Consider the following 22,803-nt stretch of genomic DNA (forward strand, 5'->3'; position numbering starts at 1 on the left):
ATTTACATTTTCTGCTCCTTTTTTTACTTCACTACATTTCACTTCCTGTCCTCTCCACTGGCTGCAGGATGTCCTACACCGATTTCCTGCGTCAGTTTTCCCGCCTCGACATCTGTAACCTGACACCGGACACACTGAGCAGCGACGAAGTAGGCCACTGGAACCACGGCGAGTTCGAAGGCGTGTGGAGGGTTGGCTCCACTGCCGGAGGCTGCAGGAACTACCCGGGTACAGATCAGTGAGCTCATCTACAGTGAGCTTAGTCTCCTGATAAGATCTGGGTTTTAGTCTCATTTCTGTCTTTTATTTTTATGTCTTATGAACATTTTGAGGCTCCCACATTCTCCATCTTTGTTGTGTTAGTGTCTCATCATTAGCATTAGCATTAGCATTAGCACAGCAACCTGTGCTACCAGGAACACTGTTGACTCTCTTCCCTTAGTGCATCCTGGTGCCATGTGTTCCCCAGGTAAGCGACGCACACAGCCATCCACAAGATGTAAAAGAAAACATGATTCATCAGACCTGGCCACCTTCTTCAGTATAGACTCCCTGACTGGTCCCAGACCAGCAGACTGCTCTGCACTGTGTGTTCTGAGCCCAGCATTAAGTGTTTCAGCAGTTTGAGCTACAGTAGCTCGTCTGTTGGATTGGACCACACTGGCCAGCCTTCACTCCCCACCTGCATCAATGAGCCTCAGCCCCCCATGACCCTGTCTCTGGTTCTGTTCCTTGGACCACTTTTGATAGGTACTGACCTCTGCAGACCGGGAACCCCCCACAAGAGCTGCAGGTTTGGAGATGTTCTGACCCAGTCGTCCATCACAATGTGGTTCTTGTCAAAGTGGATCAGATCCTCACACTGCCCATTTTTCCTTCTTCTAACACATCAACTCTGTTCACTGTCTGCCTGATATACCCCCCCCAAACATGTTCCAAACATCACGACCGCTGAATATTACTGGGATGTTCGGACAGTTAGCTTTTACTGGAGTAAACAATCAGTAGAGTATAACTGATACTTCTTCCAGCTTCATTCAGTGCTCACAGTGAAACCTCAGATTGTTGTAATACTTCCTTTATAGTGTTTTGGTGCCATATTGAATGTGGCAGTGTGTAAACTGAGTCCTGTGTTCTCTCTGCAGCCACGTTCTGCTCCAACCCTCAGTTCTTCATCCGGCTGGAGGATGTGGACGACGACCCTCACGACGGCGAGGATGGCTGCACCGCCCTGATTGGTCTGATGCAGAAAGACGCTCGCAGGGAGAGGCGTTTTGGACGCGACCTCAACACCATCGGATTCGCCATCTACGAGGTACAAGTACACACACGCACACCGGGGTGGAAGAAGGGTTAAAAGTACTAATACAAGCATTTAGAAATTCTCTACTACAAGTACAGGCGTTCAAAATCCTACTTAAGTAAAAGTACTGTAGTATTATCAGTGAAGTACTGCAGTACAGTCAGTAAAGTACTGACACACAGACAGGAAACAGCAGCCAGTCCTTCCATAGATTTAATTAATTAATTCCTTGTCAGAATAATCAATAATGAAATCAATCAATAGTCCCAGCAGGTGATGGACAGCTCTGGATGTAGTCTGACTTCTGATGGATGATTGTCTGTCTTTGTGTTTTTGCTGCAGGTTCCTGATGAGGTGAGCTCACATTCTCCACACAGACACACAATAACATCACAGAACCATAAAGTCACATAGAACCTTCCTCGTTCCTCTTCTTCGCTCGGATTCTTCATCACTCACACACGGATTACACACAGGCTAACTCAACAGAACCACCACGGCAGGTCTTCCTCAGAGGCAGATCATTGTCAGTGTTTCTGGTGTTCTGGTGTTCTGGGTCTCAGGAGGCAGAGCAGGTCGTCCACTAATCAGAAGGTTCCTGCTGCATGTCGAAGTGTCCTTGAGCAAAATACTGAACCCTAAACTAGAGCCAGGAATCGAACCGGTGGATCGGTGGACGACCTGCTCAACCTCCTGAGACACAATTCAATTCAATTCAATTCAATTCAATTTTATTTGTATAGCGCCAATTCATAACAGAAGTTATCTCAGGACACTTTTCAAATAGAGCAGGTCTAGACCGAACTCTTTATAACATTAATTACAGAGACCCAACAGTACCACCATGAGCAAGCACTTGGCGACAAGGGCAAGGAAAAACTGCCTGTTAAAAGGCAGAAACCTAGGACAGATCCTCCGGCTCTAGGTGGGTGGTCGTCTGTCTCGACCAGTTGGGGTGAGAGAGAGAGAGAGAGAGAGAGAGAGAGAGAGAGAGAGAGCGACAGACAGACAGACAGGTGCACAGCAACAACAGTATTGGCAATGGCAGTCAAGCAGGACCATGGCAGGAGGCTCCACCAGGATCCATGAGAACCTGCGAGACGAGAAAGCACAAGAACTCCGGGGAAGAAGTGAAGTTAGTAACATGCATTAAAGGGACATGAATGAGTGCAGAAAGAGAGAGGAAGAGAGTAGCTCAGTGCACCATGGGAAATCCCCCGATAGTCTAGGCCTATAGCAGCATAACTAAGGGATGGTTCAGGACTCACCTGATCCAGCCCTAACTATAAGCTTTATCAAAGAGGAATGTCTTAAGCCTACTCTTGAATGTGGTGAGGGTGTCTGCCTCCCGAACCACAACTGGAAGCTGGTTCCACAGGAGAGGAGCTTGGTAACTGAAGGCTCTGGCTCCTGTTCTACTTTTAGAGACTATAGGAACCACAAGTAGCCCAGCATTCAGAGAACGTAGTGTTCTAGTGGGGTAATAGGGTACTATGAGCTCTTTAAGATATGAAGGGGCCTGACCATGAAGAGCTTTATAGGTGAGGAGGAGGATTTTAAATTCAATTCTACATTTTATAGGGAGCCAATGCAGAGTAGCTAGTACAGGAGAGATGTGATCTCTTTTTCTAGTTCCTGTCAGTACTCGTGCTGCAGCGTTCTGAATTAATTGGAGCGTTTTAATGGACTTATTGGGGCAACCTGATAAAGAGTTGCAGTAATCCAGCCTTGAAGTAACAAATGCATGGATTAGTTTTTCTGCATCTGTCTGTGATAGTATGTGTCTAATTTTTGTAATATTACGTAAATGAAAGAAGGCGGTCCTAGAGGTCTGCTTTATGTGGGAATTAAATGACAAATCCTGATCAAAGATAACTCCAAGATTCCTGACAGTGGTGCTAGAGGCCAAGTTAATGCCATCTAGAGTGACTATATCTTTAGACAATGAGTCTCTAAGGTTTTTGGGGCCAAGAACAAGAATTTCGTTTTTTTCTGAGTTTAACATCAGAAAATTGCAGGTCATCCAGGATTTTATGTCCTTAAGACATGTTTGTAATTTAGATAATTGATTAACAGACACCTGTATTTTAATGAAGGCAACCCCATCACTCTGGTTCTAGTTACTAAGTTTGGTTTGATATTTATCTATAAATCTTTTATTTTGATCGCAGTATGTTTCTTTCTTACTGTGTTTTCCTTTAAATGTCAGCTCTGCTTCTGTCTGAGATCGTCTGTGTGGACGTTGGTACAATAAATAAACGAACTCATCCTCAACCAAAGACGACATTGTTACAGACTAATAATAATGCAATATTGATTTAATTATATAATAATGTAACAGTGACCCATTCTGTCTAATCAATACTTTCACTTTTACCTGAAGACCCTCAGTGTAAATTCTGACCCGTTTCTTCTTCTGTGGTCAGTATAAAGGTCGTAGTAACGTCCACCTGGGCCCGGACGTCCTGCTGAGGAGGACGGCTGTGGCTCGCAGTCAGAACTTCATCAACCTGAGAGAGGTGTGCGACCGATTCAAACTGCCACCCGGAGAGTACACCATCGTCCCGTCCACCTTCGAACCGCACCGCAAAGGAAGCTTCATCCTGAGGGTGTTCACCGAAAAGCAGGCCCACAGCAGGTGAGACGCACGGACCCCAACAGACTGTGATAACTCTGGGATGTGCTGGTCACGCTGTCATTGTTTCTGTTTGTTTCAGTCCGATGGAGGAGGACGTTAACGTGGACATCCAGGAGGTTTGTGGCTCCTTCAATCAGTTGATGACAGAGAGTGAAACATTGTAGGGTTACCGACAGACAGACAGACAGACAGACACTCTCTTTTGATTCCTTCCAGCCTGATGTGGGACAGAACGACGTGGATCCTCACTTCAAACGTCTCTTTGTGCAGATCTCTGGAAATGTAACTAAATCTTTTCAGCTTCATTTCCTGTACACCTGAACGGAGACAACACACCTGACGTCATATTTCATTCTGTCTCAACAGGACTCCGAAATTTCTGCCTTAGAGCTCCAACAGATTCTGGACAAAGTGGTCGCTCAGAGTAAGTACACGACCACAGAATCCCTTCATAGCTTTCATTTCACCTGTTCACATGTTCACCTGTTTACCTGTTCATTTGTTCACCTGTTCACCTGTTCAGACTGTTCACCTCTTCAGCTGTTCAGACTGTTCACCTGTTCATCTGTTCACCTGTTCACCTGTTCAGACTTTTCACCTGTTCACCTCTTCAGCTGTTCAGACTGTTCACCTGTTCACCTGTTCAGACTGTTCACCTGTTCATCTGTTTAACTGTCCACCTGTTCACCTGTTCAGACTGGTATCTTTCTACAGTTGTTGTAGATCTTCATCAGGAGTCTAATGAAGAAGATTAATATTTGTATTCAGTCTGCAGCTCAGTGACGAATTTCTGTAAAGTATGACATCACTGTGACATCACTGTGACATCAGAGTAACTGTTATTGTTTGTTCGTAGGATCTGATTTACAAACTGACGGCTTCAGTCTGCAGACGTGTCGCAACATCATCAGCCTGCTGGACGTATCCTTCAGTTTCATTAGAGACAGACAGACAGACAGACAGACAGAGACACACACAGACAGACAGACAGAGAGAGACAGACAGACAGAGAGACAGAGAGGCAGACAGACAGACAGAGAAAGAAAGGCAGACAGGCAGACAGACAGACAGAGAGACAGACAGGCAGACAGGCAGACAGGCAGACAGACAGACAGACAGACAGACAGAGAGAGAGGGACAGACAGACAGAGAGACAGACAGGCAGACAGACAGAGAGAGAGGGACAGACAGACAGACAGTGTGGTCTTTAACCAGACTCAGATGGACGGCAGCAGTAAACTGGGTCTTCAGGAGTTTCATCGTCTGTGGATGAAGATCCAGAAATACCTGGTGAGTCAGAGCTGTCGCCATGGTAACGACTCAGTTACCTGTAGTGAAGTGTAACTTTACATTTACTCAAATACTTTCCCTTCATGTTAAAACCATGTGACTGTGACAGAGTTCCTTCTACCATTCAAAGATCATCTAATCATCAATGAACATCTGCAGCAGTAAAACATTATCAACAACAATATCAATCAATATTATTGATAAGATACCACTATCACTTCTTCACGTTGCTCTCAATGTACAAACACAGAATAAACAGAAATAAACAGGACAACAAGCTCAGTGAAACAGACAGGAAGTGTACAGATATACATACTTTATGTAGATAAACAAACAAAAACAACAACATTTATAGTGCAAAGCAGAAATGTTTACGTACAGTGGAAAAGAAACATTTCACACACGTCACATAAATAAATAACATCATACAAGAAAACAACAACAACAACAACACACACACACACAGCAACTTCTCTTCAGTCAGATTCAGTGTATGTATATACATCATCTTCTCCTATATGTTCATATTGATTATTGGTAATATCCATTGATCAGCACTAACACTGTGAGCTCTGCCAGTAACACTGATTATCAGGGCTGCTGTCATTGGGGGGGTATATCAGGGCTCCTGTCAGTGGGGGGGGTTATATCAGGGCTCCTGTCAGTGGGGGGGTATATCAGGGCTCCTGTCAGTGGGGGGGTATATCAGGGCTCCTGTCAGTGGGGGGGGTATATCAGGGCTCCTGTCAGTGGGGGTATATATCAGGACTCCTGTCAGTGGGGGGTATATATCAGGGCTCCTGTCAGTGGGGGGGGGGTATATCAGGGCTCCTGTCAGTGGGGGGGGGTATATCAGGGCTCCTGTCAGTGGGGGGGGGGTATATCAGGGCTCCTGTCAGTGGGGGTATATATCAGGACTCCTGTCAGTGGGGGGGTATATCAGGGCTCCTGTCAGTGGGGGGGGTATATCAGGGCTCTTGTCAGTGGGGGGTATATATCAGGACTCCTGTCAGTGGGGGGTATATCAGGGCTCCTGTCAGTGGGGGGGTATATCAGGCAGACAGTGAACAGAGTTGATGTGTTAGAAGAAGGAAAAATGGGCAGCATGAGGATCTGATCCACTTTGACAAGAACCACACTGTGATGGACGACTGGGTCAGAACATCTCCAAACCTGCAGCTCTTGTGGGGGGTTCCCGGTCTGCAGAGGTCAGTACCTAACAAAAGTGGTCCAAGGAACAGAACCAGAGACAGGGTCATGGGGGGCCGAGGCTCATTGATGCAGGTGGGGAGTGAAGACGTGTGGTCCGATCCAACAGACGAGCTACTGTAGCTCAAACTGCTGAAACAGTTAATGCTGGTTCTGATAGAAAGAAACTTGACTGACCTCCTGTCGTCCTGCAGGAGATCTTTAAGAGTCACGACTCCGATGGTTCTGGAACGATGAGCAGTCATGAGATGAGAGCAGTGCTGGCTGAAGCAGGTGAGACTCACTGATCATGGTGGTTCTAGTGGTTGTTCTATGGGTTGTTCTAGTGGTGGTTCTAGGTTCTAGTGGTTGTTCTGGTGGTGGTTCTAGTGGTTGTTCTGGTGGTGGTTCTAGTGGTTGTTCTAGTGGTGGTTCTGGTGGTTGTAGTGGTTGTTCTGGTGGTGATTCTAGTGGTGATTCTGGTGGTGGTTCTCGTGGTGATTCTGGTGGTGACAACCAAAGCCTGCCAGTGAACACACACATACACACACACACACATATTGTCCTATTTGTGCACGTACGTTGAAGGGCGTGTCCGTGGCGTGCCGTCAAAGTTGGCCATTTTGAATTCCGTGCTCATTTTCGGTGAATTTTTCGCGTTGTATTTGAACAAACTCCTCCTAGGGAATTTATCGGATCTACTTAAAAACACGGGCCAGAGCCAGGCACGCTCAAAATTTCTTTAGGAATTTTCTAGTTATTATTATCATTATTATTGTTATTGTTGTTATTGTTGTTATTGTTATTATGATTATTATTGTTTTTATCATTATTATTATTGTAGTTATTATTGTTATTATTATTATTGTTGTTGTTATTATTATTATTATTATCATTATTATTATCATTATTGTTGTTATTGTTATTATTGTTATTATCATTATTATTGTTATTGTTATTATTATCGTTATGATTATTATTGTTATTGTCATTATTATTATTATTATCGTTATGATTATTATTGTTATTGTCTTTATTATTATTATTATTGTTATTATTATTAGCATTATTGTTGTTATTGTTATTATTGTTATTATCATTATGATAAATATTGTTATTATCATTATTATTATTGTCATTGTTATTATTGTTATAATTATCATTATGATTATTATTGTTATTATCGTTATTATTATTGTTGTTATTATTGTTATTATTGTTGTTGTTGTTGTTGCAGGTTTCCAGGTGAACAGCGCTGTGATTCGGGAGATCGTCGGCCGTTATGCTGACACGAGTTACGCCATCGACTTCGACTGTTTCGTCGGCTGTCTGATCCGTCTGGAGATGCTCTTCAGTGAGTTAACTTTTTGACAACATCACAGACGGACAAAGAAAAGACACAAACACACAAACTATGTTCAGTATGTGAATATATCCTGACTGGTTCCCAGTGTTCCCAGTGTTCCCAGTGTCACAAGTGTTCCCAGTGTTCCCAGTGTTCTTAGTGTTCCTGAAGTTCCCTAATGTTCCCAGTATTCCTGGTGCTCCCCGTTTTCCCAGTGTTCCCAGTGCAGAGATGACACTTTGTCTTTTTAAATAAAGTTTTTTAATGTGTCCTTCCACAGAGATGTTCAGGACTCTGGACAAGAAGAACCAGGGGAAGATCCAACTGGACCTGCAGCAGGTAGAACCCAGTCCTGTACTGGTCTGACTGGTGCTGAACCAGTAACTGAACACTGTGTCTGTCTTCTTCTTTTTATCTTTTATTGGTCCAGCCTGTGGTCACATGACACAGCATGACATCATCACTGAACTCTTCTTCTCCCCCTCCTGCAGTGGCTCTGCCTCGCCATCAACTGATGCCCGCCCACTGCAGTGCATGCTGGGAGTTCTGTTTGAAAGCTTTCAAATAAAGTCTGGATCTGAATACGTCTTTAACTGTGTGTGGAGCTTTAAAAGATTTAAGATGGAAATTAAAAGTGAATACAAAGTGACTGTGTTTGTATCTGAATGTCTGTGGCTCTTTAAATCTTCCATAGCAACAGTAACAATGTACACAACGTACACAGTGCTGCAGGAGCTAGAGAACTGAGCACCATGGGACCAACAGTGTCTAATGTCTGTTCTCTGTTTATTGTTATTTATTTATATATATATTTAGGGACCGAGCCAGTGACCGCTGGAGGTCCCTATTGTTTTTGCTCGATTTCTTACCTATTATTATTTTTAGGCCACTTCGACTACATTTTTGCCCCCCTGAACATATACGAAAACTCGAAAAAAATTTATATTCTATGCGTCACTTTCAGGTTGGCCACTAGGTGGCGCTATTATCATAAAAAGTGCGTTTAGGCTAATAACTTCTGCATAGTTTGTCACACATTCAAAAACCTTATATCCACGCGTTTGGTGAATGGAGCTGAATCTTCCTATATAGGCCCCGCCCACTTCCGCCTATCGTTTTTTTTCATTAGAGCGCGAAATGTCCTTAAACTACTTTTTTGTGGTCCTCCTACACGCTTTGTCCGATTCGTACGAAATCTTTCAAATAGCACCTGGGGACCGCCCTGGCAAAAAAAGTAATTCAAACATTTTTGAACAACAAGCACTTTATAAAATTAACACTTCCTGTACATTTTTCGTCAAAAAAGGAAGTGGACCATTTCTCCACATTGGTATGTCCGATTGACACCAAACTTGGGTCCATAGTTCCACATGTCTTCCTTAGGCACCGTGCACAATTTCAGGCCATTGCCACAAGGTGGCACTCTTTAAAATGAAGAAGTTTATATCTCTACAACGGTATGTGTGATTAAGATGAAACTTGGTACGATGCTTCCCCATGGCTCCCTGAGGCTCACCTAAAAAGGACAAAAAAAATACGCCACTAGGTGGTGCTCTTTTGGCATGATAAATCACTGTGCGGAGACCGTTATGAATATGAAATTCACAGGACACGTGTAGAGTGGTGCCTGAAGCTCACATACTAAAAATCATGTTTGTCGTGTTTGTAGCGCCCCCTACAGGATAAAAAAACAGCAGCCCCGGCGCCATGTTTCACCGATATGTACGAAAGTCGGTAGGCACGTGTAATGTGCCGGAACGTACAAAAAAGCCTCTTGGACCCATACCCAAAACCCCACAGGAAGTCGGCCATTTTGATTTAAAGTTTCACTTTCAGCGAACTTTTCGCGTTGTATTTGAACGAACTCCTCCTAGGGAATTTATCAGATATGCTTCAAAATTTGTGAGTACAGTCAAAAAATGGATCTGATTAAAAGTTGTGCTATTTGTGCATGTACGTTGAAGGGCGTGTCCGTGGCGTGCCCTCAAAGTTGGCCATAGTGAATTCCGTGCGCATTTTCTGTGATTTTTCGCGTTGTATTTGAACGAACTCCTCCTAGGGAATTTATCGGATCTGCTTCAAAATTGGTCAGTACAGTCAAAAAATGGTTCTGATTAAAAGTTGTGCTATTTGTGCATGTACATTAAAGGGCGTGTCCGTGGCATGCCCTCAAAGTTGGCCAGGTTGAATCGAATGTCAAACTGTGATGCCATTTCCGGCATTTTGCAATGATTTTCAGCGTTTTTTTTGCGTTGTATTTGAACGAACTCCTCCTAGACAATTTATCACATCTGCTTCAAAATGAGTCAGTACAGTAAAAAATTGGTGCTGATTAAAAGTTGTGCTATTTGTGACTGTACGTTAAAGGGCATGTCCGTGGCGTTCCCTCAAAGTTGGCCATGTTGAATCGAATGTCAAACTGTGATGCTATTTCTGGCATTTAAGGGCTTCTGTTTTAACTAACTCCTCCTACAGATTTTATTAGATTGACTTCAAATTCGTTTACTTCAATCTACACACATTGGTTATCAAAAGTTGTGCTATTTCTGACTGTATGTTTAACTGTGTGCCCGTGATGACGTGTCGAATTCCACCGATTGGCCATCCAACAGATAGTACTCATATCTTCAGTGTACAGTCCCACCCTGAACACGTCCTCATAACTTCAGCGTACATGATCCAATCTCAATGAAACTTCATGTGTTTGATAACAGCCCCACCCTGAACACGTCTACATGACAATATTCAGACATAGTGATAGCGCCACATACTGGTAACAGGAAGTATCACGTTTTATACTTTCATGTTCTACTCCTGCAGGATGATCAGATCCAGCTGAACTTACTTGTAAAATGCAAAACACATTGTTGAAGATATGTGAAATTTTGATGGACCGCCACAAAGCACAAATTCGCCATAACTTGAGTGTACATTGTCCAATTGGCTCCACACTTCAAATGCTTGATAACAGTCCCGCCCTGAACACGTGTACATGACAATATTCAGACATAGTGATAGCGCCACCTACTGGCAATAGGAAGTAAGCACTGCGTGGCGATTTTGAGCTAATTAACGGCAGATTTTCATGTTGTGGTCCGCATGTGTTACAACGGCACGTGACGCGGCTGCAGCACGCCCCGAGTTGCGTGGAGTGCGAGGTCCCGCCCAACGCTGCTTGCAGCTTTAATTATTGATTGTTATTATTGAGTTTGAGTCTCACTTATTGATTTTCAATAATGTTCGATATGTTAGAGACGATTAGATTATATCTGGAACTCTGGATCCAGGCTGTTTCTTACTGGATGCTGACTGTGTGGTTGCATCGGCGCTGAAGCCACCCGGGGCCCCTGAAGCCACCAGGGGGCCCCAGACTCCATGCGATGACGAGTAGCAGTAGCAGATTTAATTAACTCTGTGCTCCACATATTTGGATTTCTGATGAAGATCAGCACAGTGGTGGATATTTGATGTTGGCTGAATAAAAGAATGGAAACTATGAATTATTAGAATATCCTTATTGTTAATAATTATTATAATTTATTATATGTTATTGATGCTCACTGATGCACCGGAAAAAATTCAAATGTAAGAACTGTGAAAGGAGTCTGGTACAGAACGTCCACTGAGGCTACTGCACATGTAACATAATGTTTCCTTTATAATAACTAATATTACAGTTTTTCTCCATTGGTTTGGCTCATTTCTTGAAAAAAAAAATTACATTCTCAAAACTCTAAGATCATTTGGCAAAACAGTCTTACAGTTCAGCACAACACCATAGTTCACTTGCAAAAGCTCATTTCTCCCAAAACTGTTCACTCATGCTTTAAAACTAAATTCCTTTCCCATAGAAATAGTCAGTGCCCCCAAAAGGCAAAAGAACCTTGTCATTTGCTTTGGCTCATTTCTCGAAACAGACCGGACGTTCTCAACACTCTTGGTGCTTATGCCAAAATAACCTGGATGGTTCAGCACAACCCCATGGTTCACCTGCAAAAGCTCATATCTCTCCCAAAACAGTTCACTCATGTTTCAAAACTAAATTCCTTTCTCACATAAATAGTCAGTGCCCCCAGAATGCATTGTCCCTTTGGCATTGAGTGAGCACTGCAAGTCAAAATGTTTAAATGTTTTGTCACTATGGCAGAGGACCATTGAAATATCCCTCATGTCCACCTCTCAGTCTTAGCCCAGTCCTTCACTGACAATGGTTACTGTACTAATTTGTTTTGTCTAGCTAACAGAATACAGTTTGACATCACACATTGCACTCATACTGCCAAGGAAATTGTAACTATTTTTATTCACACACATAAAGTAACTTCCATACATCAGAGTTAAAAGAAAATGTATACAGCACAATATACTGTAATATAAACACATAAACAAAAAAATAGGAAAATTATATGTAGCCTACAGTGCTGTAAATAAAGCTGGAGATTCAAAACTAACATTTCTTCACTGGTTGCTGTCCTCACCCTCCCTCTCCTGGCCAGCATCCTCGCCTTCCTGGCCGTCCTCCTCACCCTCCTGGCCATCCACACGCTGCTGTCTGTCTGACCACAGATTCTCGTCCACATCAAACATATTCTCCCTTGCGATGCAACGAGGGAGGAAACGGTGTGCAGGTCGCAACCATCCCCTGCACTGATCTCCTATAATATCATCACAAGCAGCGTCCATTGCATGGAGCAGGGACCTCTGATTGTGAGCCTGATGCTCATACACCTCTCCACCTCCAAGCGGGGAAAAACTCCTCAATAGGATTGAGGAAAGGAGAGTAAGGTGGTAGGAACACCATGACCATCCTTGGATGAGTAGTGAACCAGGCCCTGATGAGCGGGCCACGTGGGAATTCACATTGTCCCACACAAATACATACTTTGGTAGGTGAGGCCCTACGAGACCGCTCTCATTTTCAGGGATCAAATCAGAATGAAGGCGGTCCAAGAAGATGAGCAGCTTCTGTGTATTGTATGGGCCAACACTGGGGATGTGAGTGGCCACACCATTCTCAGAAATGGCAGCACACATAGTTATATTGCCCCCACGCTGGCCTGGGACATCCACTGTGGCCCGGTGGCCAGTAATATTACGGCCACGTCCTCGGCCCTTGGCCAGGTTGAAACTAGCTTCATCCACAAACACGAGGATGTGAGGGGTCTCGTTTCCTTCCAATGCCATTATTCTCTACAATGGAGTAATAAAAAATCATCAAGTAAGTCATACAGAAGAGTCATACACTAGAGTAACAGAAAATTACATAGGAATGTTCTATGTTCTCCTCCACAAGTTCAATATACTACTGGCCACTACTCCAGTGGTTCCTAACCTGGGGTACATGTACCCCTAGGAATAGGCCTACGCAGAGGTACTACAGACGGTATTTCAGAGAAGGGGGGGGAGAATCATCAATGACTAGACATACTGAAATGTTACAGTAAAACCCACAGTATTAGATAGATCTGCTTGGGAGGCACTAATTGCAGCTCATTGACCCCTTTTCTTACTGTATGTTATATTCTTCAAAATAAGAAAAGGAACAGGGGAAACTGTTCCTGTGACGTGCTACGGTAAGCGTACTGACCCATTTCCGGTACTTCCTGCTCTGTGTACACTGTTTGGTGCTGTAGCTCTGTCAGGGAACGCTAAATATAATTTGTTTTACTCTTTACAGCAGTTATTTTCCAGCTTAACATTTAAACGTAGACTAGTTCTACCTAAACACTCGGAGTTACTCCTTCTTTTAGCGACTTTTCGCTATTTTCAAAGTTTTTCATACAGGCTAGCTTCATTAGCATTAGCAGTTAGCTATGGCTTCTCCCTCTCCCTCTCCTCTGTCCTGCTCAGTGTGTCAGATATTCAGTTATTCCTCTGCCTCCTTTAATGATAATGGTATGGCTAAAGATAAACGCAGCCAGTTCTATTTGTTATAGTGTACCGTGCTCCTGGACCGTACTCTGATTTTATATCTGAATTCTCAGAGTTTTTTATCAAGTTTAGTCCTTAAATCAGATAAAGTAATTATTGTAGGTGATTTTAATATTCATGTGGATGTTGACAATGACAGCCTTAGTAATGCATTTATATCATTAATAGACTCAATTGGCTTCTGTCAGAGTGTAAATAAACCAACTCATTGTTTTAATCACACTCTTGACCTTGTTTTATCATATGGCATTGATATTGAACATTTAATAGTCCTTCCACATAATCCTTTCCTATCTGACCATTATTTAATAACTTTTGAATTCATGTTGTTAGATTATAAGCCATTAGGCAAAACTTCCTACAACAGATGTCTATCTGACAGTGCTGTAGCTAAATTTAAGGAGGAGATTCCTTCAGTGTTTAATTCAATGCCATGTCTGAATTTAAGAGTGCTATAACGACTTTAGTCCCTCTGAAATTGATAATCTTGTCGATAGTGCTACAGGCTCACTACGATCAGCATTAGACTCTATCGCTCCTATAAAAAGGAAATTATTAAAACATAGGAGACTAGCACCTTGGTATAACCACCAAACCCGCCAGTTAAAACAAATAGCTAGGAAATCTGAAAGGAAATGGCGCTCTTCCAAATTATCAGAATATCGCTCAATTTGGCAAGATAATCTTAAAACTTATAGAAAGGCCCTCCGTAATGCCAGAGGAGCCTATTACTCAGCACTAATAGAAGAAAATAAGAATAACCCTAGGTTCCTCTTCAGCACTGTAGCCAGGCTGACAGAGAGTCACAGCTCTATTGAGCCACATATCCCCATAAACTTAAGTAGCAATGACTTCATGAGCTTCTTCTATAATAAAATTATAACTATTAGAGAGAAAATTAATCACCATCAACCAGTGTTAATTTCGTTGACGAAGACTATGACGAAAAATCAACGAACCTTTTTCACGGACGAAAACTAAATAAAAAGTCAGATATGATGACGAAGACCGTGACGAAATATAACTGAGACTTACACACAAATAAAAATGAGACGAAAATGTAAGGGAGGGACGAATGGAGAAGAGATCCAATCAGAACTACTCTTTTTGTGGGACAAGTTAGGAAGAAATCCAATCAGAGCGAATCTTTGAGGGTAGGTTGATCTATGCAGAAGCAGCAGAGGCATTTCCAGAAATACATGCAAAGGTTAGCATACACGCTAAGGTTATTTTATCAGATAAACCACCGTAATTTAGTCAACTAAAATATGCTAATATTTGGTCTACTAAAACTAGGACTAAGACTAAAAGACTTAAGACTAGACTAAGACTAAAACTCTTATGATATTTAGTCGACTAAAACTAGACTAAGACTAAAAGATTTCAGATGACTAAAATATGACTAAAACTAAATGGTGTGTTATTCAAAAGACGAAGACTAAGACTAAATCAGAATTTGCTGTCAAAATTAATGCTGCCATCAACAGCTATCAGTGGCTCTCCAAGTTCAGGAACTTTAACTAATGTAAACTTAGATATATATTTAGACTGTTTTTCTGCTATCGATCTTCATCAGTTAACTTCAATAATTTCTACATCGAAGCCATCAACCTGTCTGTTGGACCCGATCCCAACTAGGCTGCTTAAAGAAGTTGTTCCCTTAATTGGCACTACTTTACTGGATATGATTAATCTTTCTTTATTATCAGGATATGTACCACAGTCCTTTAAAGTAGCTGTAATTAAACCCCTTCTTAAAAAGCCCACTCTTGACCCAGGGGTTTTAGCCAACTATAGACCGATTTCTAACCTCCCCTTCCTCTCTAAGATTCTGGAGAAAGTAGTCGCCAAAGAGTTGTGTGACTTTTTACATAACAATAGTTTATTTGAGGATTTTCAGTCAGGATTTAGAGTTCATCACAGCACAGAGACAGCTCTGGTTAAAGTTAATAATGACCTTTTGATTGCTTCAGACAATGGACTTGTCTCTGTACTTGTATTATTAGATCTTAGTGCTGCATTTGACACCATTGACCATGATATTCTTTTACAGAGACTTGAGCATCAAATTGGCATTAAAGGAACCGCACTAAGCTGGTTTAAGTCATATTTATCAGATCGTTCGCAGTTTGTACATGTTAACGATGAATCTTCAATAAATACTACAGTTAGTCATGGAGTTCCACAAGGTTCTGTACTTGGACCAAAACTATTTACTTTATATATGATCCCTTTAGGCAACATTATTGGGAATCACTCCATTAACTTTCACTGTTATGCAGATGATACGCAGTTATATCTATCAATCAAGCCCGATGAAATTAATCAATTATCTAAATTACAAACATGTCTTAAGGACATAAAATCCTGGATGAGCTGCAATTTTCTGATGTTAAACTCAGAAAAAAACAAAATTCTTGTACTTGGCCCCAAAAATCTTAGAGACTCACTGTCTAAAGATATAGTTACTCTAGATGGCGTTACCTTGGCAGTTTTTCCTTGCCCTTGTCGCCAAATAATGTTATAAAGAGTTCGGTCTAGACCTACTCTATTTGAAAAGTTTTCTGAGATAACTTCTGCTATGAATTGGCGCTACATAAATAAAACTGAATTGAATTGAATTGAATTAATGATAAGCTGCAGTTTTCTGTTGCAGTTTTTAGGCAAAATGTTGAAGTCAGATAAAGCAAATACTTGGATTCAGACATCAGGTAAAGGGGGTACTGAAGCCAAAAAAGCTTGGGAACCACTGCTTAGTTGTAAAAAGGTTTTAAAGATAGACAACCAGTAACTGACTTAAGGCTCATATATACTCACCGTTCCCAACCTGTTGAGTGACAACGTGACGTCAAAATTACGTAGATCTCGCTGGTGCGCCAGCATTTTGGACAGGTCGTGCCAGGTTTCAGCTGAGCGTGCCAAAGCGGAAACAGGAAGATGGACGATCTGTACGATCCTTCAATGAAGGAACACAGAGATGCCCAGAGGTGCCAGAATTCATGGCGAGAAATTGCCATGAATGTTGGAAAAGAGGAGGCCATATGCCGGAAAAAATTTGGAAGAACCTACGCGACCGATTTGGAAAAAAAAATGTTTTCCTTCTTCTTCTAGTGCCTAGAAATAGCAAAGTCGGTAGCCTTTCCTCAGAAGTGACACCTCTGTTCAGGAGAAGACTGCAACTAGTGTCGCAACCACCATGCGCAAGTATAAATAGTTACGGCGCTCCTGTGACGTCACATTGTCGCGCTACAGGTCGGGACCGGCAAGTATACCGAAGCTTTTACATGTACATACTGGTACTGCAGCTCTTTCACTCTATCAGAGTTCCTCTCAAATGGTACCCTGTAAAGTTGCTTTATGGTTGTCTGATGCTTGTTCAATATCCAGTCTATTGTGGAGATGCTTATAGAGTTGACATTTTGGAATATGGCATTGTCTTCTATGATTGCAGTGCGGATCTGTCTCGTTCTTGTTGGTCATTGAGAAGTTTTCCTATGCCACCCATGAGAGATTGTCGTCCAATCCTAGACATACAATTCAAAGAACAACACTGTATTACCATTCGTAATGTATGCCTTATGTATTTCTTACAGAATGAGTTACCAATGTAATTGTATTGTTGTTTTATTTACAGTAACTTTACCACAATTCTAATTCATCACTGCACAGTGACTGTAATACTACTGTAAACTGTATCAGATAGTTTATTTTCTCCAATATTTTTCTTGTCATTCTTAGTGTCATAACATCCCATTGAGGTAAGATATTACTGTAGGCCTATAACACACACACACACACACACACACACACACACACACACACTAAATGAATAGGTAAATGAGTAAATAAATACATCTCTTGCTTTATGCACAGTGTCCTGTCCTATTCAACATATAATTCCATCATTGACTGAGTACATATCTGTTTTCCCTGCGAAAGGTTTGGATGATGGAGGAGACTGTAGAGCGGGGCACATTAGGCTGCACTCGACAACCTGCCTCCGCCATTGTGAGGCGATGGTTGATAACATGGTCTATAAGTGTGGCCCGCATTTCATCCGGGACAGCATGGTGTCTTCGTGCTCCTCGGCCTCTTCCCCCTATTCTACCACCACGCACCCTTACTCCTCCTCCTCTTCTTCCTCTTCCTCGAGCAGGCAGTTGCCCTTGTTCATTTACTTGGCCAGGTGCCTCCATGTTCAGAAATTGTACTGGTCCTGGTCAAACTCTATACATACATGTTTGGCAGCATTCACAGTCATGGACACTGGACAGCACCTGTCAGGTTACTAAACATATTGTTTGATTGGTCATCTGAGATGTGTGAAACTCCTCCTTCGTTAGTCAAGTTCTATTTTCACCTGACTGTCAATTAATCAATTTATCAAATGTTCCAAGAGATTCATATATGGTATTCATGATATTAGGTTCTTGACTAATTTTGACAATTGAACAGACTATTGTGCATGTGATAACTTAGACAATGAAATGATGCTGACATGTTTTATTTATTATGTCTTTTTATGTTTTTATATTTTAATTTTAATTTAATAGAATATACTTTTAATGTCTCTGTAGGGACGCTCAGTCTCACAGAAGATTACAAATAAAGATTTAAAACTTTTTGCTGACCTCTAACCTGCAGGCAGACAGACAGAGAGAGAGGGACAGACAGACAGACATACAGACATACAGACATACAGACAGGCAGTAGGGTGGAGAGACTGACGAAGGTTTAAACTATGTGACTCTCTCTTCCTGTTTTATGATGACAGATTTCACACAACCAGACCGGAAGCCGCCTTCAGAATAAAATAACCTGTTTGTCAACAGACACGTTGTTGCTGTTTGTTTTTCCGCCTGATGGGCGGAAGTGCTGATCGATAAGACACGTGCAGACTCTCTTTCAGTCTACTTTACGAGTCTGTTTCAGAGACGAGGCTACAAGCTGACAATGCTCGTTTTATTGTGAAGGGACGTCCCGGAACTGTGTGCTTTGACTCTGTAATCCTGAACACTGAACACTCCCTTCCTGGCATCACTCACCTGCAGCCTCGACACCCACCGCACCCTCACAAACTTCCCAGAACCTTCCAGACCCTCCAGGATCTTTCAGGCTCTCCTGGACCTTCCGGACCCAAAAGACCCAATAGCATGTCGGGCATCGCGGCCACTCTGCAGCGCCGCCGGGAGAAGGACCAGGGCATCGGCACCAACAGCCAGGCGCTGAAGTACCTGAACCAGGACTATGAGACTCTGCGGCAGCGCTGCTTCGAGACGGGCCGCCTGTTCCAGGACGACACGTTCCCGACGCTGCCCGCCTCCCTGGGCTTCAAGGAACTGGGTCCCAACTCCTACAAGACCCGGGGGGTGTCCTGGAAGAGACCCACGGTCAGTAACTCACCTTTACAGGTCTAACATCAGAGACACCAGAGAATCCAAACTTTTCCACTCCTCCAAAACCTCAACAATAATCAATAATCAATAATCGCTTTGAATCAGTTCCAAACTTTGACCTCCAACGTCAGGGAGTCTGTACTGAAAAGAAGAGAGGAGGGAATTCAAATCCGGATTTTGTGAATGGAGTTTGGCCTGAGGCATCTGCAGCTCCCTGCTCAGCCTGTTCAAACAGTCAGTTGTTAGTGCAGATTCAAATCGGATTATTTATTATTGATGATTGATTATTGGTGATTGATTACAGTATCCATCTGTAGGTGAGCTGTGGTCTGTTTGATTCTCTTTAACTTGTGTTGGTGTGTTTGTTGTTTGATCAGAGCCAGTTAGTGAACACACACCTGCACATTCCCAGTGGGAGCTGTGGTTGCTGGGTGGATAGAACACAGAACACTAAACATAGAACACTGAACAACAGAACACTGAACATAGAACACTGAACAAGTGAACACTGAACATAGAACACTGAACATAGAACACTGAACAAAAGAACACTGAACATAGAACACTGAACATAGAACACTGAAAAAAAGAACACTGAACATAGAACACTGAACATAGAACACTGAACATAGAACACTGAACATAGAACACTGAACAACAGAACACTGAACATAGAACACTGAACAAGTGAACACTGAACATAGAACACTGAACAAAAGAACACTGAACATAGAACACTGAACATAGAACACTGAACAACAGAACACTGAACAACAGAACACTGAACAAAATAACACTAAACATAGAACACTGAACATAGAACACTGAACAACAGAACACTGAACAAGAGAACACTGAACAAGAGAACACTGAACAAGAGAACACTGAACACTGAACAAGAGAACACTGAACAAGAGAACACTGAACAAGAGAACACTGAACACTGAACAAGAGAACACTGAACAAGTGAACACTGAACAAGAGAACACTGAACAAGTGAACACTGAACACTGAACAAGAGAACACTGAACAAGTGAACACTGAACAAGTGAACACTGAACAAGAGAACACTGAACATAGAACACTGAACATAGAACACTGAACATAGAACACAGAACAAGAGAACACAGAACAAGAGAACACAGAACAAGAGAACACAGAACAAGAGAACACTGAACAAGAGAACACTGAACAAGAGAACACTGAACATAGAACACAGAACAAGAGAACACTGAACAAGAGAACACTGAACAAGAGAACACTGAACAAGAGAACACTGAACAACAGAACAACAGAACACTGAACAACAGAACACTGAACAAAAGAACACAGAACATAGAACACTGAGCAAGAGAACACAGAACACAGAACAGCAAAACAACAGAACACAGAACAACAGAACACAAAACACAAAACACAAAACAACAGAACAACAGAACACTGAACAACAGAACACTGAACATAGAACACTGAACAAGTGAACACTGAACATAGAACACTGAACAAGTGAACACTGAACATAGAACACTGAACATAGAACACTGAACAAAAGAACACTAAACATAGAACACTGAACATAGAACACTGAACATAGAACACTGAACAACAGAACACTGAACAACAGAACACTGAACAAAATAACACTGAACATAGAACACTGAACATAGAACACTGAACAACAGAACACTGAACAACAGAACACTGAACAAGAGAACACTGAACAAGAGAACACTGAACATAGAACACTGAACAAGAGAACACTGAACACTGAACAAGAGAACACTGAACAAGAGAACACTGAACAAGAGAACACTGAACAAGAGAACACTGAACAAGAGAACACTGAACACTGAACAAGTGAACACTGAACACTGAACAAGTGAACACTGAACAAGAGAACACTGAACAAGTGAACACTGAACAAGTGAACACTGAACAAGAGAACACTGAACATAGAACACTGAACATAGAACACTGAACATAGAACACTGAACAATAGAACACTGAACAAGAGAACACTGAACATAGAACACTGAACATAGAACACTGAACATAGAACACTGAACAACAGAACACTGAACAACAGAACAACAGAACACTGAACAAAAGAACACAGAACATAGAACACTGAGCAAGAGAACACAGAACACAGAACAGCAAAACAACAGAACACAGAACAACAGAACACAAAACACAAAACACAAAACAACAGAACAACAGAACACTGAACAACAGAACAACAGGACACCGAACAATAGAACAACAGAACACTGCCTCTGGAGAGCAGGAGAGCTGACAAACATAAATAATGAAGAATAATTGATCAGTGATCAGTGTGTCTGTCAGATTGGTTTGTGCTTCAGATGATTGACGAGACCGAACAGAATAAAAATGAACAAAAGTAGATTTAAAAATAGAATACAGAGAAAAAAACAACAATAAAATACAAACAGATTTTACAGGTAGAACGTTATTTTTTAATAAAAGTTATTCTAAAAAATAAAATGAATTTAGAAAGCAGAAATATTATTATTATTATTATTATAGTTGTGTAGTAGTTTTAAGAACATATATATTATAAGTAATGGTTCAAATAAATAACTATGAAATGTACAAAAGAAAATATGATAACTGAGTAACAGATAATAATAGAGATTAAATAAAAACCTTCTAGCTGCTCTCAGCCCCATGGTGGCAACAAACAGCAGCGTCCATTGGAGCCTAAATACATCAGTGTCCATTAGAGCTTGAACACGTCGCAGCGTCCATTAGAGCCTGAACACGTCGCAGCGTCCATTAGAGCCTGAACACATCACAGCGTCCATTAGAGCCTGAACACATCACAGCGTCCATTAGAGCCTGAACACGTCGCAGCGTCCATTAGAGCCTGAACACATCACAGTGTCCATTAGAGCTTGAACACGTCACAGCGTCCGTTAGAGCCTACCAGCAGGAAACCAGACGCCGGTTTCTGTGGAGGTACAGGAGCCGGAGGAGTGGGCGGTCCTTCAGTGTGGACCAGGTCTCACTCACTGACAGTGGTCTCGGTTTCAGTCTTCATGCTGCTGATGTTGTGTTTCCTGTGCAGGAGCTGACCTCTGACCCCGAGTTCATCATATCTGGAGCGTCCAGGACCGACATCTGTCAGGGAGCTCTGGGTGAGAACAAACAGCAACGCAGCGGCAGTCAGATAAAGATTCTAAAGCCCGACTGCTGCTGTGCCGCTACGCAGACAATGTAGACCACTGCTAACTTAAGATGTGACTATATACATGTAGCTGGTTAGCTAGCATTTTGCTAACATTAGCTAATTTAAGATGATTCTTTTATCTTTTAACAATCTTCAAAATGTGGTTGTCTTTCCAACATAGATTAGCTTAGCATATAGCATATCTAAGTATAGGGAAGGAGGAAGTTGACTGAGGCTTGCTCAGCTGTGATTGGAACACAGAGCATAAAAGGGGGGGGGGGGCTTATGAAGGATCAGTTAAATATACATAAAATGCAGCTTTGTGGATAATCTGCTGTTTGTGCAGATTATTATTTACTAATTCATTCACTAATTGTTTTCCCCATAAATCAGAAAAACATGTAAATAAAGTTTCGGTTTATATCCATTCTTCCTCATAAAACATCTGATTTTAAAAAGTATTTTTGATCCTCTTGTTGACACTGTTGTATTATAGTAGTAGATTATTATCACTGATAATGA

General features: G+C 41.9%; 4 protein-coding genes and 1 long non-coding RNA gene across 8 annotated transcripts in view; 3 read left to right on the forward strand and 2 right to left on the reverse strand.

The window, feature by feature from the left end:
* LOC127353479 (calpain-2 catalytic subunit) overlaps positions 1-8,413 on the forward strand; it is an 18,328-nt gene extending 9,915 nt beyond the window's left edge. Inside the window, exons 9-21 of the mRNA XM_051382752.1 lie at positions 68-228; positions 1,146-1,315; positions 1,646-1,657; positions 3,730-3,941; positions 4,021-4,057; positions 4,158-4,223; positions 4,308-4,365; positions 4,798-4,862; positions 5,163-5,231; positions 6,635-6,713; positions 7,657-7,773; positions 8,045-8,103; positions 8,256-8,413. Of these exons, the coding sequence (XP_051238712.1) occupies positions 68-228; positions 1,146-1,315; positions 1,646-1,657; positions 3,730-3,941; positions 4,021-4,057; positions 4,158-4,223; positions 4,308-4,365; positions 4,798-4,862; positions 5,163-5,231; positions 6,635-6,713; positions 7,657-7,773; positions 8,045-8,103; positions 8,256-8,279 (1,129 nt within the window). The 3' untranslated portion in view covers positions 8,280-8,413. The remainder of the gene's footprint in view (positions 1-67; positions 229-1,145; positions 1,316-1,645; positions 1,658-3,729; positions 3,942-4,020; positions 4,058-4,157; positions 4,224-4,307; positions 4,366-4,797; positions 4,863-5,162; positions 5,232-6,634; positions 6,714-7,656; positions 7,774-8,044; positions 8,104-8,255) is intronic.
* Positions 2,018-22,803, reverse strand: part of LOC127353500 (uncharacterized) — a 78,493-nt gene continuing 57,707 nt past the window's right edge. For both annotated transcript variants that reach the window (XR_007881311.1, XR_007881310.1), the window contains exon 2: positions 2,018-3,004. This is a non-coding gene — a long non-coding RNA (uncharacterized LOC127353500). The remainder of the gene's footprint in view (positions 3,005-22,803) is intronic.
* The window catches only part of alg13 (ALG13 UDP-N-acetylglucosaminyltransferase subunit), a 75,453-nt gene continuing 55,663 nt past the window's right edge, over positions 3,014-22,803 (forward strand). Inside the window, exon 1 of the mRNA XM_051382671.1 lies at positions 3,014-3,321. The gene's annotated coding sequence lies outside the window, so the exon portion shown is untranslated. The remainder of the gene's footprint in view (positions 3,322-22,803) is intronic.
* On the reverse strand, positions 17,149-22,187 carry LOC127353455 (keratin-associated protein 4-7-like). 2 transcript variants are annotated; one of them, XM_051382714.1, is made up of 3 exons: positions 20,829-22,187; positions 19,099-19,982; positions 17,149-17,219 (listed from the first exon to the last, which is right to left on the reverse strand). In XM_051382714.1, exons 1-2 carry the CDS (start codon positions 21,392-21,394, stop codon positions 19,475-19,477), a joined length of 1,074 nt encoding a protein of 357 aa, XP_051238674.1. In that variant the 5' UTR covers positions 21,395-22,187; the 3' UTR covers positions 17,149-17,219; positions 19,099-19,474. The 2 variants fall into 2 exon arrangements, with proteins under 2 accessions (XP_051238674.1, XP_051238673.1); XM_051382713.1 differs by having other exon boundaries at positions 19,099-22,187.
* LOC127353434 (calpain-2 catalytic subunit) overlaps positions 18,712-22,803 on the forward strand; it is a 29,460-nt gene continuing 25,368 nt past the window's right edge. For both annotated transcript variants that reach the window (XM_051382678.1, XM_051382679.1), the window contains exons 1-2: positions 18,712-19,085; positions 22,180-22,249. In XM_051382678.1, the coding sequence (XP_051238638.1) occupies positions 18,849-19,085; positions 22,180-22,249 (307 nt within the window). In that variant the 5' untranslated portion in view covers positions 18,712-18,848. The remainder of the gene's footprint in view (positions 19,086-22,179; positions 22,250-22,803) is intronic.

This window comes from Dicentrarchus labrax, unplaced genomic scaffold (genome assembly GCF_905237075.1).
Source record: "Dicentrarchus labrax unplaced genomic scaffold, dlabrax2021, whole genome shotgun sequence".
In the NCBI taxonomy this organism is placed as follows: domain Eukaryota; kingdom Metazoa; phylum Chordata; class Actinopteri; family Moronidae; genus Dicentrarchus; species Dicentrarchus labrax.